Source organism: Sceloporus occidentalis, unplaced genomic scaffold (genome assembly GCF_023333645.1).
Source record: "Sceloporus occidentalis isolate IW3139 unplaced genomic scaffold, rSceOcc1.0.p SCAF_32, whole genome shotgun sequence".
NCBI lineage: Eukaryota > Metazoa > Chordata > Lepidosauria > Squamata > Phrynosomatidae > Sceloporus > Sceloporus occidentalis.
The window spans coordinates 6,566,605-6,585,858 of record NW_028317012.1 but is presented as its reverse complement, the minus strand read 5'-3'; the positions used below and the strand labels follow the sequence as shown (position 1 = coordinate 6,585,858).

The 19,254-nt window shown below is 40.1% G+C and overlaps 1 protein-coding gene across 1 annotated transcript in view; it reads left to right on the top strand.

Moving 5' to 3' along the window:
- Nucleotides 1-19,254, top strand: part of LOC149298595 (rho family-interacting cell polarization regulator 1-like) — a 211,462-nt gene that overhangs the window by 66,401 nt on the left and 125,807 nt on the right. The window contains exon 12 of the mRNA XM_089487331.1: nt 9,997-10,123. Coding sequence (XP_089343457.1) covers nt 9,997-10,123 — 127 coding nt within the window. The remainder of the gene's footprint in view (nt 1-9,996; nt 10,124-19,254) is intronic.

The window sequence follows — 19,254 nt, the reverse complement described above, 5'->3', positions numbered from 1 at the left end:
CATATAAGGCCCTCCATAATACTGTTCCAACATACATTTCTGCCCTCATAAGCAAATACTCTCCTACTCGATCCCTACATTCTTCCCATGGGCTAAGCCTCTCCTCCTCACTTATCACCTCTTCCTTTTCCCCATCTACAAGATTTCACTCGAGCTGCCCAATATCTCTAGAATCTACTCCCAACGAACCTTCAGCATTCACCCTCCCTCCCAACATTCAAGAAACATCTCAAAACCCACTTCTTCAGAGAAGCATACCATCTTAGCTGCTAGAACTTCCTTGTCATTGATACAACCACCACACTACCTCTCACCCTTTCTCTGTGCCTTATGTTTGCCACCCCGTTCCCTCAAGATTGTAAGCTTGCGAGCAGGGCTCTCTCCACCCTTTCTCTGTGCCTTATGTTTGCCACCCCATTCCCTCAAGATTGTAAGCTTGAGAGCAGGGCGCTCTCCACCTAATATATCGGTTTGTCTTAGTCTGTCAATTCTTGTCTTGTCATACCCCTTGAATATAGGTATTGTATTAAGCGCTGGGTAAACTGTTGGCGCTATATAAATTAAAGATAATAATAAAATAATATATCAAGAAAGATGCAGTAGACCGTGCATAGTCGACATGATAAAGGAAGAGAATTTATCTAACCCCTTACCGACCAGTGACGTGCCAGGCACATCATGGAAAATAGTCACTTAACGACCTTTAACCTTGGCATTGAACAAGCTTAGAAAACCATAATTTGATATTAACTGGATACCAGTGCGGTAGAACCTTCCCATAAAAAATAGATACAAATACAGGGTCACCCCTCCCCTTTCTTGCCTTTTGGTTCTTTTCTATATAAAGAGTACCCTGGTATTGCTATGTCCCAGTCATTTTTCTTCTTATATCATGTCTTGGTAACTGCCGCTACATCAACATTCTCAGTGGCCACTAATATTACAAGTTCATGAATCTTATTCCCTGAACTGCGAGTATTTGTAGTCATGACCTTTAGCTTGTCATTTAGCACACATGCTGCAAGCACTTTCTGTCCTTGTTTTGGGGGGCAAAATATATGCTTCTTCCTATTATCTGTACAAACCAAGCCCCCAGATCCACCCACCTGGTGACTAACTAAAGAGCCTTCCCTTTCTATACTGTCTAGCCCGGTATTTATTCCCTCCCCCCAATTATTAGTTTAAAATCTCCTCCAAACCGCAAACCATCCTCTCCCCAAGCACATTAGACCCCTTTGCATTCAGGTGCAGTCCATCATGACTATACAGATCGTACCCCAAAGCAAAGTCAGCCCAGTGCGCTAAAAACCTTTGGGTTTTTACACAAAGATTTCAGCCATGCATTTAGCTACCTAATCTCCTGCTCTCTTTCTGGTATAGTGCATGGCACAGGTAGTACCTCAGAGAATACTACCTTGGAGGTCCTTTTTTTAATCTTAATCCCTAAAATTACCTTTAAGACTCCCCATGTTCCTCTTACTATGTCATTGGTGCTGATGTGCCTTAGAGGGGATAATATAACGTATAAATATGTTAAGGGCCAATATGAAGAACTCTCCAGTGATCTGTTCATTAACAGAAATGTAGAAAGAACATACGTTAATCCTCTGAGATAGGAAGAGTGAAGATTGCATAGACCGCAAGACAAGGGATACTTTATAGTTTGGACAATGAAGTTATGGAATTCACTACTAAGAAATGTGGTGCTATAAAATACAATGGCGTTCTTAAAAAAGGGTCTGGATATTTTTTGTAGAAAAGCACAACATACAGGGCTATAAATGATAGAATAAACATTAGTATTTTAGAGCTTCAAGAAATCTGATCCTTTTTGGAGTCAAGAAGGATTTTTCCCCCTTAGTTCTTGAACTTGAAGGACTTTTTTCAACCTAAATTACTATTATTTTACTAGGAGGATCGGCATTTGGGACAAAAATCATGTGTCACAACTTGACAATTTAAAGAAGGATTTCCTCAGCAGAGAATTTTTTTTTTCTTGAAGACTGGAGTCTGAATATGGTTTCAGTTGGGCCTCGGGCATGCTGGGCATAGATGTGATGACATCCATACACAACAAAATGGTGAAGACTTTTTTCCCGGTTGTCGCTGACCGGATTGAACACATTCACCCAGGCATGGTTGTTTAGAATGAGCTATGTGTTCCCACAAAAACCTCTTAAATACATCCACACATTAACAAAATCATAACCAAGTAAAATAAATCAATATGTTATATAATATTACAAAGTAATGCCCATCAAATCATGGTGAAGATAGGCACAAAGACAAGTTGTACAAAAAGTGTGATACATCAAAATGCATGCCCAGGGCTTCCTGGTTTCTAAATGGAAAATCAAATACACTATCCTTTTACATGGTATATTGTGTCTTATCTCCTTCTTGCTTAGGCCATTTAACTCTTTGTATACCTTCATAAAAAATAGCTCAAGTTACCCTTTTTACACATTTGAAAGTGTTTATATATGAGAGGTTTTTCATTTTTAATTCTAATATTGGACAAGTGCTCCCTGATATGTTCTGTAACACTCCTTTATCTGTGGCAACGATATTCCATCTTGCATTTTAGTTATGTGATTTGGTAAACAACATTTAATCTTGCAAGTTTACAATCTAGTCGGTGGTTGAGGGGGAAGTGAAACGATGGGAGAGGACTGCTTTAGGGCTGCAACAACTAATCAATAAAATCGATAATGAAAATCGTTTCCAACAAATTTCATTATTGATTAGTTGAATCGATTTTATTGAATATAAGATGAGGGTTTTTTCCAAGCAAATGCTCTGAAAAATACCCCTCGTTTTATAATCTGACCTCAAATAGAGGTCGGACTATAACACTAAAATCCAGATCCCCGCAGCGCTGCAGGGGACCTGGATCCTCCTCTGTGGCAGCTGGTGGGCGTCTGCACGATGCACGCAGACATCGTCCGCTACTACCCTCTACTTCCACCAGGGGTTTCACGACGGAGCACCAGGGTGATATGACCTTCTGGTGCTCCACCATAGAAGCCCAGGCGGAAGTACCGGGCAGCAGCAGTGGAGGTTGCCTGCGCACATTGTGTAACATTTGCTGCCTGCCAGAGAGGAGGATCCGCCACATCTCTGGGCGTCTGTGTGTTGCACGCAGACCACCTCCACTACTACTCGACACTTATGCCAGGGCTTCTATGATGGAGCACCGGCGTCACATGACCTTCTGGTGGTCAGTCATAGAAGCTCCACGAAAGTGGCGGCCAGCAGCAGAGGTTTGTCTACAAGCATCACGCAGACATTCACCTGCCGCCCCCACTAGACACCAGGGTGTCTGAAGCGGGGGGGTGATCTGAGCGGGGAGGGCGGAGTGGCATATCTAGGGGGGTAGAGTAGCATATCTGGGGGCATTTTTCTTAAAGTTTTTTTATTCTGTTTGTTTTTACCATGATCTGTCCATAAAAAACTATATTTATCAGATTTTTACTTGGTGTTTTACTTTGGGAGACTAGAAGAGATTCTGTGGACTGACCCTGTTTATATGCCCTGTTAATATCCTTAGGGTTATACTGTCTCTGTATTAACCTCTGTTTTAATTCACCTGGTTCATTATCAAAAGATTCTATGGTGCTGCAGTTCTTTTTTAACCTAAAAAAAACCCAGCTATAGGTACCCTCAAAAAAACATGGTGTGGATAAGAACTCGTGACTAAAAGTAATCTATAACTTACCTTGGGGCTTTCTGTTGGTATGGGTAAGAATACATCCTTTCCCCTAACCCACGTCTTTTTTTACCTTAAGACCTAAAAAAAACACTTTCCTCCTTATGATTCGTAATGGGTTTTAATTTTAAATTATTATAATTCACATTCTTAAATTAAATTAACTGATCTTCATTACCATTCCATATTAAGAGAAGATCATCAACGTATCTACCATACGACACGGCATGGGCAATGTTCCCTATAATTTTTCTTAGGTGGTGTGCGCAGAAAATTTCTCTTGTGCAAAAATTTTCCCAGAGCCAAAATTTTGTGCGCACAATATGCTTCTGCAAACGTTAAATTTAAATTGTTATTTTATATTTTTGGTACAGCTCGCTCATGGTTAATAACACTACATTATAGTGTGATAATGTAGTATTAGTTACACAACAGTATTACTTACTGTAATGTTTTTTTAAAGGTGAAATTCTCACTGCATAAGTAAATTATGAGCGAATCACGAATGGAGGCTCCAGGCCGCATAAAGGATAAAAAAAAAAATTGGGAAAAACTTTTGCGCGCAGGGGCGTACCTAGAGTATTTGGCACCTGGGGAGGATCCTGTATGTGGGACCCACACACACACTTTAAAACTACATAGCTTCTAGCGTTAGGCATTATCATTATATACTGAGGCAAACATTGACGGTGGTACAGCATATCACTATACTATACATTGAGCCAGACATTGACAATAATGCAGCATAACCCCAAACACTATATACTAAGCCAAACATTGATGTGGTGTAGGCCTACCACTTTAGTGTCTGGCCTAGTATCTATCTATCTATATATATATATATCTATATATATATATATATATACACGATATATATATCTATATATATATATATATATACACGATATATATATCTATATATATATATATATATACACGATATATATATATAGGGATGTACCGAAATGAAAATTCTGGACCTGAAAATTTAGCATTCACTTGACTGAAACCGAAAATGACCCCCCCCCCACACATTTAAAAACAAAAACAAAAAAAATACTTTTATTAAAAGTAAAACCAAAATTAGACAAATCAATAACTATATATATATATATATATATATATATAATTAACAGCAATCACACTCCTATCATGCCCAGGTTCTAGCATGTACTGGTTGCTTGGGCATGATAGGAGTAGGATTGCTGTTAGCAATTATATATATATATATATATATATATATAAAAATTATTATTTTTATCAAATTTTTCTGTCCAATTTTGGTGTGTTACTTACTTTTAATAAAGGTGTGGTTAACACACCAAAATTTAACAAAAAATATATAATTGCTTCCAGCAATCTCACTCCTATCATGCCCAGGCAGCCAGCACATGCTGTAACCTGAGCATGATAGGAATATGATTACAGCCTCCCTATGCCATGCTATCCCCCCACACACACACTTACACATCCATGCTATCACACACACACTCATTCACAAACATTCAGTTTAAACTACAGCATAACACCCATCACTCTCACACACTTACTAATTCACTCTCACAGAATGTTTTCCTACCTTTTCTCTGTCACTTTTCCTCCTCTTTGTTCTTCCTCTTATGTGTCCTCTCCTTCCGGTGCATTAAAGACAGTGGGCGTGGCTTCAGTGCTGTGCGCCGGGATCTGACATCAAATCCCGACGCACGGCATCAGTTGCCACGCGCATTGCAAGGGAGCAGGATCGGAGGTCTGTATTAACAGACCTCCTGCTCCCTTGATTGATTTTAAGCCAGTTGGAGGGAGATCCTTGCTCCTCTAGCGGCGGACATTACTGTCCGTCTCTGGAGGGGTGCTGTGCACACAACCGGTAGCGGACCGCCCCCCTTCGGTGCGCTCCCTCTGGAAGCTATGTGCGCGCGCACAAGCGCACAGTTTAGAGGGAACACTGGGCATGGGATATGAATGGATTATGACTCCCAAAGACATGGCACCGCTCCCACCATCCCATATACAGATTAGAATAGAAGGATGCAAAGTGTGCCCCCATGGGCTTCTGTGACATTGTAATTACGTGTTGTGTGGTGACCCATGTATATTCCTCACTCCACATCATGTATTTTAGCTGCAACAAAACATGCTGAGTATCCCTAATGTAGCCTTTTAGCATTTTAACAAAATGTTGAAGCCCTGGATCAGACCGTTCTCCTAATCCTTCTCTCAATGAACCTATGGCAGGTTTTTTCCTCTATAAGGCACAGAGAGATACCTTCATCAATAAGTCTTTCCAAATCATTATTACCGTATACATTTTTATTGGATAAAAAATTTAGCCTATAAAATGTATCATGGTCATCCAATTGTCTCCTTGCTTCTTTAACATAATCTGATGTATCTAGTATAACCACATTTCTGTTTCTATGAGATTGTTCAACAGTAATTTATAGGTTGTTCCTCTAATTTGTTTAATTCCTTATACTGTATTTGCTCGCTTATAAGACGACCCTGATTATAAGACGACCCCCCCCAAATCTAAATATTAATTTAGGAAAAAAAACAAAAAGCCTGAATATAAGACTACCCTATTAATTCATGTTAACATTTTTTTCATATTTAATAAAAGCTATGATTGAGAAAAATATATATTTTTTATTTCCTTTTATTTTCCAACCTGCCCCCCCAGTTATGCACATCTGCCCCCAGGGTTGCCACTCTGCCCCCAGAAATGCCTTATACCCCCTATTTGCCACTCTGCCCCATGATGTGCCTTTTAACCCTCTATATGCTACTCTGCCTCCAGAAATGTCTTATACCCTCCTATATGGGAGTGGCATATAGGGGGTTAAAAGGCATATCATGGGGCAGAGTGGCATATAGGGGGTTAAAAGGCATTTCTGGAGGTATATATATATAACTGCTAACAGCAATCACATACCTATCAAGCCAAGGCAGCCAGTACATGCTGGAACCTGGGGATGATAGGAGTGTGAGTACAGCCTCCCTATGCCATGTTACCACCACCGCCCCCTTACACATCCATGCTATCATACACACACTCATTCACAAACATTTAAATACTCATTCATTCCATTAATCACACATACTTGCTCAAAAACCCTCCCCCACCCCCTTACCTGAACTGCAGATCTCTCACTCGAAGACTTCTGCAGGGACCCGGCTGTGCAAGCAACTTCTTTGGCCCCGCCCCCAGAGGAAGGAGGGGGGGGCAGAATTATGTGACACTCTGCTAGCTTCCTGTTCTTCTGCTGCTAGTAGAAGAGACACTGCTCGCGACCAAAGCACCGGTAAGAAGCCTGGCCCCACCGGACATTTTTTTGAGGTCTGATTAGAAGACGACCTCGATTATAAGACGAAGGGTATTTTTCAGAGCAAATGCAAACCTCGTCTTATAATCGAGCAAATACTGTACTTCAGAATATGTTGGGTTTATTTTCTTGTGATTTTTTTTACAATTATTAAACAAATTGGTCAAACCCCTCGCCACTAACTCTTGGAAAAGCAGTTAAAATGTCTCCTTTATATGAATGGGATAAAAATTGGACTTTTTGTCGCTGTACATTCATCAAAATTAAGATCCACACCCCTTATTCTACTTCTACTTCAATGACACTTAAGGGAGACAGCTCCTTCTCTACTGGTCTCCTTATACTTAGCGGACAAAGGGGTCTGTAACCCACATATATCATCCTTATCATTAGAGTAGGTTGACATTTTTGAGAAATTAAACTCTTCTTTGTCTCAATAGCCATCAACAAATCATCAATTTTAGTTATTACATTGGTCACATTATCTTCATTTTTAGTTTGTACATATTAGGGATGCACTGAAATATCAGTGTCCGAAATATATCTACCGAAAATGGTATTTTCAGCAAAACGCCGAAATAAAAAAAAACTGCCGAAAATCCGGGGGCGGGCTGGGCAGGGGGGAAATTGCTGTGCTTACGGTGAGCAACGTCTCTTGCTCCGTCCAGGGGATGCAGGAACCCAGCAGAGTCACGTGAATTTATGTCATGTCACATGACCCTGCCCCGTTCCTACTTTCCCTATGGAGGAACAAGAAAAGTTGTTCGCACAGAGTGCAAGCAACGCAGAGGGAAGCAGCAGCCCTTGCGGAAGTCTGCAAGTGGCACCAAGATCTGCAGTTAATTGAAGGGGTTGGGGGAGGGTATATGAATGAGAATGCGTTATTGAGGGAATTAATGAGTGTCTGTGAATGATTAGTAAATGCGAATGAGGGAATGAACGAGTATCTGAATGATTAGTATCTGAATGAGGGAATTAATGAGGATCTGTAAATGAGTGTTCGTGAATGAGTAAATGAATGAAGATGTGTATGATAGCATGGATGTGTAAGTGGGGAATGGCACAGGGAGGCTGTAGGGGATGTGCAGACCCCATTCTGCAGGGCAGCATTTTATCTGTGCTGGCAGCATCAATACACAAGGGGGGCAGCTAGCCAGGTTTCAGCATCTATTGGCTGCTTGTTTATGATAGGAGTGTGACTGCTATATTACATATATATATGATTGCTAACAGCAATCACACTCCTATCATGCCCAGGCATACCCAGATTCCAACATGTACTGGTTGTCTGGGCATGATAGGAGTGTAATCTGTTAGAGCAAATAAAGAAGATTCTTTACAGTGTTCTTTGCTCATATTTACCAAGGGTGCAAACCCCACCCCCAAAAAAAGAATACCAGCCGTAGTTATGGGTTGATGAGGGCTTAGCTTCAAAAAGGGTGGAATCGCAAAAGGGGTGGCACCACTCAATGTTATGTGACCCTAAGAGATTAAGCTTCAGGCTACTCTGTACAGGTACTCCCTTAAAATGGTACACTACAACTCCTATCAGTATATAGTGAGGCAGACATAGTCAATGGTACGGCATGACTCCTTTCATTATATAGTGAGCCGGACACAGATGGGGTACATTATAACTCCTATCATTATATAGTGAGCTACATGGTGGTACGGCATGACCCCTATCATTATACATGAATACAAACACTGAAGGTGATGCAGCATGACTCTTATCATTATAAAGTGAGCCAGACACTGTTGAGGGTGGTACAACATGACTCCTACCAATATATAGCAAGCCAGACACAGACAGTTGAACAGCATACCTATATACTGAGACAGACATTGACGATGGAAGACCCTAACTTCCTAAAAAAAAAAAAAAAAAGGCAACAATTCAGCTCATAATATAACTCTCATCATAATCATCATTTTGCACTCTTACTAACGCTTACATGCCCTCTTACACTCTTACTCAGGCATCCTCACTCTCTCACATGATTTTTTCTGCTCAGTGCCAGAGATACATAGCTGAAGGTTACTAAACAGCCTGTCAGGGTCACTCATCTGTCTGGTAATTTCCTCCTTATTTACCACAGCCACTGTTCTTTGGACCAGCCCATTATCCAACCCACAGTCAGCCCCTTCAGGCTATTTAAACGAGGGTTCACGTTCACTGTCTCTTGGACCTTGTTTTGTTTTGGATGCTGTGCAAGACCTGGCTAATCATGATGACCCTTCTGGCTTGTTTCCTGACTTAGTTATTATTCTTCGTTATCTCACACTCTCACTCTTATTTACACACTCGCTCTCTCTCTTCCAATCTCCCTACCTTCTCCGTGGACGGGTTCCACGTCTCCTTTCCTACAAATTCTCTTCCTCATCAACAGCCTATTGCCTTGTTCCTCCAATCAGGGTTGAGGGTGTGCTTGGAGGCTCCCCCTTTTGAGGAAGCCTATTCCCCACTCACCCTGCTGCAAAAAATACGCCTAACCTACTACAGCTGTGCTGGGAAAATACCATCCAGTTACATGTCTTTGCTAAGTGCACACATAGACTCACTGGCCACTTTATTGGGTACACCATGCTAGTACAGGGTTGGACCCCCTTTTGCCTTCAGAACTGCCTTAAATCCCCTTTCCCCCCCATTCTGATGCTCGGTTTGAACTTCAGCAAGTTGTCTTGACCGCGTCTACATGCCTAAATGCATTGAGTTGCTGCCATATGATTGTCTGATTAGTAATTTGTGTTAAGCAATTGAACAGGTGTACCTAATATAGTGGCCTGTGAGTGTATATCTACATGATACTGTAAAGCTTTATATTTGTACCATCATATGCACCCTACAGTAGAGAGGTGCTGATGAAATTTAAAAAATGTTGCTCAAATTGCTAGCCTAATTTCTTACAATGTGTTAAACAAACTGTGCTAAATTGATTGATGTATCACTTTTTCTGGTTACAGTCCATTTGACAAAGATGATCAAACATCTGCTTCCAGCACTGTGAATAAATCAACTGTAAACAAGCGGTTATCCACATATAATCCTAGCCCACCTGACACGCCCTCATTGCGAGAACAAGCTTTCTACGTAAGTAATTAATATACTTGTGTGTTTGCCAATATTTGTGTTATATCTTGCTTTAAATGCATGTTCTTAAATAATTTCTCACCTTCTTGGGGATTAAACTAGCTAGTAGTTATTTTGAACCTTAAAGGAAAACACCTTAACCCCTTAAGGACCGGGCTTGTTTTTTCTTTTTGTACCCTGTGGGACCGAGGCTGTTTTAATACTTTTGTGGTGCTTGTGTTCAGCTGTAATTTTCTCCTCACCCATTTAGTGTACCCACATAAGTTATATATTGTTTTTTTCAGGAAAAGATGGGCTTTCTTCAGATACCATTATTTATCGTATCATCTTATTTACTATAAAAAAAAATAAAAAAAAAGGTAAACAATATAAAAAAAAACACATTTTATGACTTTTATTTGAAAAATCTTTTACTCACCTGAAAAGCAAGTAAAAAAACTAGCTAAATAGATTCTACTACTTGTCCTGAGTTTAGAAATACCCAATGTTTTTATGTTTTTTTGCTGCTTTTTGTAAGTTATAGGGCAATAAGTACAAGCGTTTTATGATTTCCAAACCTTTTTTAAAAAATCGGGTCAGTCTGCCTCCATCTCCTCTTTGGAACATCTTTGAAGCTGGTTAACTCAATTTAACCCATTCAAACCATATATTTTTAAAAACTAGACACCCCAGGGTATTTCAAATGCTGTTATTTTAACCCTTTCCATGCAACAGTTATACAACTACACTTTGTCAAACTTTGTAATAGTAATTAATTTTCACACAAATTGTACTTTAGTTATAGATATACAGGTTCTGGTATATGTCACTGTCAAACAACCCCCCAATATGTGTTCAGGAACATCTCTTGAGTACAGCGATACCCCACATGCATGGGTTTGTTACATTGTTTGGCTGGTAAAGGGCTACTTTTGAGGCAACACAGACTTTTAGCATCTGGTCATTCTGCCTCCATCTCCTCTTTGGAATATCTTTGAATCTGGTTAACTCGATTTAACCCCGTCAAACCATATATTTTTGAAACCTAGAAACACCAGGGTATTCAAATTGCTGTTATTTTAACCCTTTCCATGCACCAATAATACAACTACACTTTGTCAAACTTTGTAATAGTAATTTGTTTTATTTTTTTTTTCCACACAAATTGTACTTTAGTTTAGGGCTGCAACTAACGATTATTTTCATAATCGATTAGTTGGCCGATTTTTTTTTCGATTAATCGGATAAAAAAAATGAATGTAAATTTTTCATTTATTTAAAATAATGTAATAAACAAATTATATTAAATACAAACAGCATAATAAAAAAACTTTGATAAAATGCATTTCTTGCCTTTATTTCGCAACCAGCCCCCCCCAATTTATGCACGTTTGAGCCCAGGCTTGCCACGCTGCCTCCCAGACATGCCACGCTGCCTCCCACATATGCCACTCCACGCTGCCCCCCACATATACCACTCCACGCTGCCTCCCACATATGCCACTCCACGCTGCCTCCCACATATACCACTCCACGCTGCCTCCCACATATGCCACTCCACGCTGCCTCCCACATATGCCACGCCACGCTGCCTCCCACATATGCCACTGTGCCTGATACGCCTTATACCCCGATACACCACTCCATCCTCCCCAGACATGCCACGCTGCCTCCCAGACATGCCACGCTGCCCTCCCCACATATGCCACTCCACTCTACCCCCAGATAAGCCACTCCACTCTACCCCCAGATATGCCACTGTGGCCCCAGATCTGCCATATACACCCTGATACACCACTCTGTCCTCCCCAGACATGCCACACTGCCCTCCCCACATATGCCTTATATACCCTATATGCCTTATACCCCCAGTTATGTCACTCCGTCCTCCCCAGATATGCCTTATACCCCCAGATATCTCATAGTCCCCTCATAGAGTCACAGACCATACTTTTATAAATAAGTACTGGGTTAATCTTCACTGCCCCCAGGATTTAGATTCCCCTTAGTTTGCCCCCCTTTATCTCTAACTGCACCTTAAGTTAACTTTAATAAATTAATAAAATTAACCCTCAGTCCTCATCATTAAATTAACCCTAAACACCCCATTAACCATAACTGCCCCTAAATTAACCCTAAAGACCCCATCAACCACAACAGCCCCTAAATTAACCCTAAACATACCATTAACCAAAACTGCCTCAAATTAACCCCAAACACCCCATTAACCACAGCTGCTCCTAAATTTACCCTAAACACACCATTAACCATAGCTGCCCCTAAATTAACCCTAAACACCCTATTAACCATAGCTGCCCCTAAATTAACCCTAAACACCCTATTAACCATAACTGTCCCTAAATTAACCCTAAACACCCCATTAACCATAACTGTCCCTAAATTAACCCTAAACACCCATTAACCATAACTGCCCCTAAATGAACCCTAAACACCCCATTAATCATAACAGCCCCTAAATTAACTCCCACCTCCCCTAACTTTCAGCAGCCCAAATATTAATTTTATACTTACAGTTAGATGAGTGTCACAGCCATGTGGTTCTGGCCTTCTGGGAGAAGGAAGGGGGCGGGGCCAGTTGTCACAGTGATTACATGGAGGGACTGGTAAGTAGGAGCTGCTGCTGTGAGTCAGACTAAAAGGATTATATAATGAGGGGTATTTTTCAGAGCGTTTGCTCTGAAAAAACCCTCATTTAATAATCGATAAAAATCGATTCAACTAATCGATAATGAAATTCGTTGGCAACGATTTTCATTATCGATTATTATCGATTAGTTGTTGCAGCCCTACTTTAGTTATAGATATACAGGTTCTGGTATATGTCACTGTCAAACAACACCCCAATGTGTGTTCAGGAACATCTCCTGAGTGCAGTGATACCCGACATGCCACATTTGGGAAGTGCGCTTTTTTTCTCCATTTTGGTCAGTCTGTACCTATGCCCTATCTTTGAGCTCTGCCACTCCAATTTACGCCATCAGCCATTTTTTTAATATTAGACACCCCTTGGGTATTTGAAATGCTTTTATTTTAACTCTTTGTTGAGTTTTTTGAGAAATTTTAGCACTTGCTCAAAATAATAAACTTTATTTTTTTATTTTATTTTATTTTTTTAATACTTTTTTTTATATTTTTTTTACACATTTTGCTGGTACTGGATGGTTCATCTAGTGACATCACTGCATAATTATTTTTAAATGTTAGCACATTTTTTTTTTTTCCCATTTTTTTTTTTTTTTATAATTTTTTGAATATTTTACTAATCACATTGTGATTAGAAAGCTGGGCTCCATTGACTTGCATGGTTGAGTGCAGTACCTGTATTCAACCTGCAAGTGGAGCCAGAGTTCTCTAGAGGGTCTGGAGACCATCTAGCGAACTCTTTCATCTTTATGAAATGGCCCCCGATGCCGATCTCGGCCTTGCTGAATGCCTCGACATTGAGGCATTACAGTAACGCCGTTTAAGCGAAGGAAGTGATCGTGATCACTTTCTAAGCTTATTTAAATTTTTGACGGTTCAGGACCGTCAAAGGTCGTTAAGCGACCGTTTTTCCATGACGGTCCTGAACCGGCAAAGGTCGTTAAGGGGTTAAAACTGAGTAGTTCTCTGTACATCATTAAAGGTGTAATCTTGATGAAAAGTATACAGTAACTTACATTTTTTAATTTTACAGTTAACTGCATTTCATAAAGCTAATATCACATACTTACCTATTGCCTCTCCTGTACAGGATATTCCCGTTTATACCCCATTTTCAATGCTGGGCTGTGCCCTATGTGGCTATTCATGACTTCCTTGTTTGAAAACAGGCTCTTTGCATCATGTTTGAAAACTCCACAGGGTCTATTCAACCCTGTGCTCATTCTGTAAACAGACTTTTGTGCGCCTGGATGTGACTTTGTATCTGATTCGGCTTGTCACAAGATCTAGTTTGTTATCACCCGCCCTAACCGTGCCCTGTTTCTCATTTGATTTTGGACTGTCCCTTGGCACTGTGTATCTGGATCTCTGCTGGCTACGTCTTCTAGCTGGAGATTTTCTCTGTGATTCCCAGTGTTGTGGTTTTGGATGAGCTATAATTTGTTTGCGCAAGGATAGGGGGAATAGGTTTCACATTAAATGAATAAACCGCAAAATTTAAATAAAAATGTGTGAGTGCAAAAACAGAGTAAGAGGTAGAACTCTAAACCAATCACGTTGCGTTAACTCACCGCTCAAAATGGCTACTGTGTGTGATTTTTCCAGAATGGAAGTAACCGTGTGCTTGGGGAGTAAATATACCCAATTACACGCAAATAATTCACCAAATAAAAATGCTTGCAGTATTGCTTATACTAACAAACACTCGCTAAAGGCAAAATATACAAGTAGGATACTGGAACCAAATGCACTTGCAATCACCCAAAAGCAGATTTGCTTTAGTGCAACCGTTTACATGTGTTCTATGGCGGCCGCCATCTTGACATAAAAGCATAACTTGACGTCATGACGTCACACCACCTCTGTAGTGCGCATAAACTAACCGTTATTACGGGGATATAGCGGTCCCAACATTATACTTAAATCAAAAAATAGCAGATTTGCCTACTTCTGAAATGCAAGGCAATGAAACACTGCATGTGCCAGACAATCGAACACAGTTAAAAATACACAGTGGAAAGTTAAACAAAACAGCAGAAAATATTCAAATCATTATCCAGGCATTTGACCTCACATGGTACTCTTTGTATGTTATATTGTTGGACCCTGTTTTCCCTGCCCTGTGCTAGAAAAAGTTGTTCACCCCCGCTGCTAGCTTGGAAAATCTCCATTTTGCTGGAGAAAATATGCTAAACGGTTACACTTTATTTTTGTAACTCAGTGAGTTTTTGAGTTGTAGAAACTTGTATACAGTATTTAGTCTAAAGGCTGGTTTTACAGATAGAGGATAAAGAATACCAGGGGTTAAAGCAGAATATATGGTCAGATGCAGCCAGGTTCTTTACACTAAACAGGTAGTCATACAAGTCAAAGTCTAATACAAAGCGCAGGTAGTCAGACAAGCCAGGTACGATATGCAGGTGCGGGAGCGCAGGAACAAAATCACTAAGCAGGAGAGTAGTCAGGCAAGCCAAGGGTCAATAACTCAAATACATAGAATAGCTGGACCACAACAGGTTGTCTGTGCTGAGCACTTACGGATTATTTTTGTGATGATATAATGGGCCATGGCTGCCAGACAAGATCAGCAAGGTCAGATGTTTTTGCTCAATTATAAGACGACCCCCCTCCAAATCTGAATATTAATTTAGGAAAATAAGAAAAAGCCTGAATATAAGACGACCTTATAGGAAAAAAGTTTTACTAGTAAATATTAATGCATGTAAACTATGTAAACTGTTTTTTGTTTTTTTTTAATAAAAGAATAAAAAACTATGATTGAGAAAAATATTTTTTTTGTTTTTATTTTGTTTTCCAACCTGCCCCCCAGTTATGCACATCTGCCCCCAGGCTTGCCACTCTGCCCCAGAAATGCCTTATACCCCCTATATGCCACTGTGTCCCATGATATGCCTTTTAACCCTTTAAATGCCACTGTGCCCCATGATATGCCTTTTGACCCCCTATGTGCCACTCTGCCTCCAGAAATGCCTTATACCCTTATATGCCACTCTGGCATTTAGGGTGGTTAAAAGGCATATTATGGGGCAGAGTGGCATATAGGGAGGTATAAGGCATTTCAGGAGGCAGAGTGCCGTACAGAGGGTTAAAAGGCATTTCTGGAGGCAGAGTGACATACAGGGGTTAAAACGCATATCATAGAAATGCCTGCAGCGCTGTTGGGGATCTGGATCTTACTCTGGATCTTAGTCTCATAGTCAGACCTCATTTGCGGTCTGATTATAAGACGACCCCGATTATAAGATGAGGGGTGTTTTTCAGAACATTTGTTCTGAAAAAGACCTTGTCAGAAGATATGCCTTATACCCCCTATATGCCACTCTACTCCCCTTGATATGCCTTATATCATTTGTTCTGAAAAAGACCTTGTCTTATAATCGAGCAAATACGGTATATAAGGAGAAAATATAACAGGGATTCCGTTGACTACAAATTCATGCTTTGCACCTATAACTCTGCCTCTCTCTCGCTAAACAACTCCACTTCTCTACTCCAACGCCTTTTTTCTACTTTCAACTCCCTTCTCTTTCTCTCCATACCTCCACTGGCTCTCTATTACCTTTAGACTTACATTTAAAATCCTGGCACTAACATATAAGACCCCACATAAAACTGCTCCTCCATACTTTTCTGCACTCATAAAGAAATACTCCTCTACTCGATCTGTATGTCTGTATGTTCTTCCCATAAGCTAAGGCTCTCCTCCTCACTTATCACATCTTCTTTTTCTCGTCTACAAGACTTCACTTGTGCTGCCCCATATCTCTGGAACCTACTTCCACCGAACCTTCGGCTTTCACCCTCCCAACATTAAAGAAAATGCTCAGAGAAGCATACCACCTTAATTGCTAGAACTTCCCTGTCCCTTATGTTTGTCCTTACCCCATTCCCTCAAGACTGTAAGCTTGCAAGTAGGTATCTCTCCATGTAATGTATCGGTTTGTCTTAGTCTGTCAATTATAGTCTTGTCATACCCCTTGAATATATGTAGTGTAAGAAGCACTGCATAAATTGATACACAACATATAAATAAGAATAATGCATTTCAACAGAGCCAACAATTACCGTTTAGGAGATAGGGTCATCCATCCAATTGTGGAGTTCTTCAATTATATGACACCTTTTCCAAGAATTGGTTCCCATCTTTGATCTGCCAATAACTTATGGTGGGGTAAAGGTGATGGAAAACCCCTCCACTTAAGCTAGGAATGGAATTCCTATAACTCAGGATCCTTATCAGTTGGGCCATGGAATCACCACAGGGGTCCTGGGAAGATGAGACCTCTTGCCAGAACAGATAAAGAGGGCATGCACAAAGAAACTGATTTAAATCAACATCAGATTAACTCATTGAAAACACAGAGGATAAAATATGCTTATCATTTTGTAAAAATGACAATAAGATTTAAAGGACCTGCAAAATGATCAACATCAACATTAATCAGCCCAAAACGCCAGTATCTTATTATGTACTGAAAATTTATAAGAAATCTTAACAACCTCCGGGACGCCCATAGTTTCTGGTATTGATTTACTCAAGCCTCTTATTTCAGAATATATTGGTACACTGCTACAACTGTAAGTAAAATGTGAACCAGCTTACTTAAAAGACACCACTGATATCTTGAAAATGTTAAGACACAATATGGCAAACGCAATATGGCAAACATATGGCAAGTACATTTTGGTCACAGGTAACATTAAGTTCCTCGACACTATAATAGAACACTCTAGAGGATGCAGAGCAGTTTCTGAAATTTTAACCAAGAAAGAATATCTTATCCCCGTTCAAATACAATACATAATAGAAGGAATAGAACTGGTGGTGACACACAACTATTTCTGGTTTTACGTTTTACATACAAAAAAGGCGAACGGCAATGGGGACAAGATCTGCCCGCAGTTACGCAAATCTGTATATGGTGCATTAGGAGATGGAGTTCCTACACAGCTTAACAATAACCAATTACTGGAAGTGAGAGCTTTAGATAGGGGGTTATTATTACATCACAAAGACCCCCAGACATCAGTGGGTTCTCATATTCTTCCGCTTATTTTGAATTTTAAAGCAGCTTAAAATAAGATAAGAAAAATTATTAATAAACTCTAGTCCATACTATTAAAAGAAATATCTAATATGCAATTAATATTAAAAATTCATAATTAGTTTCAACATTTTATATATTTAACACAACAGGCACTAATGGTAACATTTCAAATTTGTATCCTTTAAAAAAATGAATTATCCTTTATAATCAGATAAATAATTTCAAATTCATTAACCCATCATAAATACATTTTAAAAACATATCTGTTCACCTATCAGGTATTATAGGCATTATTATTAGGTATTATAGCCATCACGTATATATATACAAGATAATATATTAACACCACAATTTGTTTTGTATATATATATATATATATATGTATATACATACGAATATATACATACATCACACACACATATACACACATCGTATTTGCTTAATTATAAGACACAGATTTTTTCAGAGCAAATGCTCTAAAAATAGCCCTCATCTTATATTCGAGGCCCTCTTCTAATCAGACCTCAAATAGAGGTCTCACTACAAAACTAAGATCCAGATCCCCCGAAGCGCTGCAGGGGACCTAGATCCGCCTCTCTAGAAGCTGCCAGCACTTCCTCTGGGGGCTTCTATGACAGAGAGCCAGTGTCACATGGCAGAAGTACCGGCCAGCAGCAGTGGAGGTTGTCCACATGCATCGCGCAGACATTCGTCGGCTGCCAGTGAGGAGGCTCCCCCGCGGCGCTGCAGGAGATCGGGATCCTCCTCTCTGGCAGCTGGTGAACGTCCCCCGCTGCTATGTGACCTTCCGGTACTCAGTCATACAAGCCCCCGCAAAAGTCCCGGGTGGAAGCTGAGGTTGTCGGCGCGCATTGCACAGATGACCACCGGCTGCCCCCTCTTGATCCCAGGGAGTCTGGAGCATGGGGGACAAGTCTATGGATGCATCGGTAAGCCAGGGGGGGTTATAGGGCATATCTGGGGGCAGAGTGGCATATAGGGGGAATAAGGCATATCAAGGGAAGTAGAGTGGCATATAGGGGGTATAAGGCATATCTGGGGGGCAGAATGGCAAGCCGTGGGGCAGATGTGCATAACTGGGGGGCAGGTTGGCAAATAAAAAGAAATAAACAAAAACTGCATTTTTCTCAATCATTGTTTTTATTAAATATGAAAAAATTGTTTACATGTGAATTAATATTTAATAATAAAACGTTTTTTTCTATAGGGTTGTTTTATATTCAGGATTTTTCTAAATTAATATTAAAATTTTGGGGGGGTCGTCTTATAATCAGGGTCACCTTATATTCGAGCAAATACGGTATATCAAAAAGCACTGCAACTGTAAACACCTTCATGAGAGTTGACCTGCCATACATCAACGTGCCATCATATAATGAAGGGTTAAATTTGAAAGAT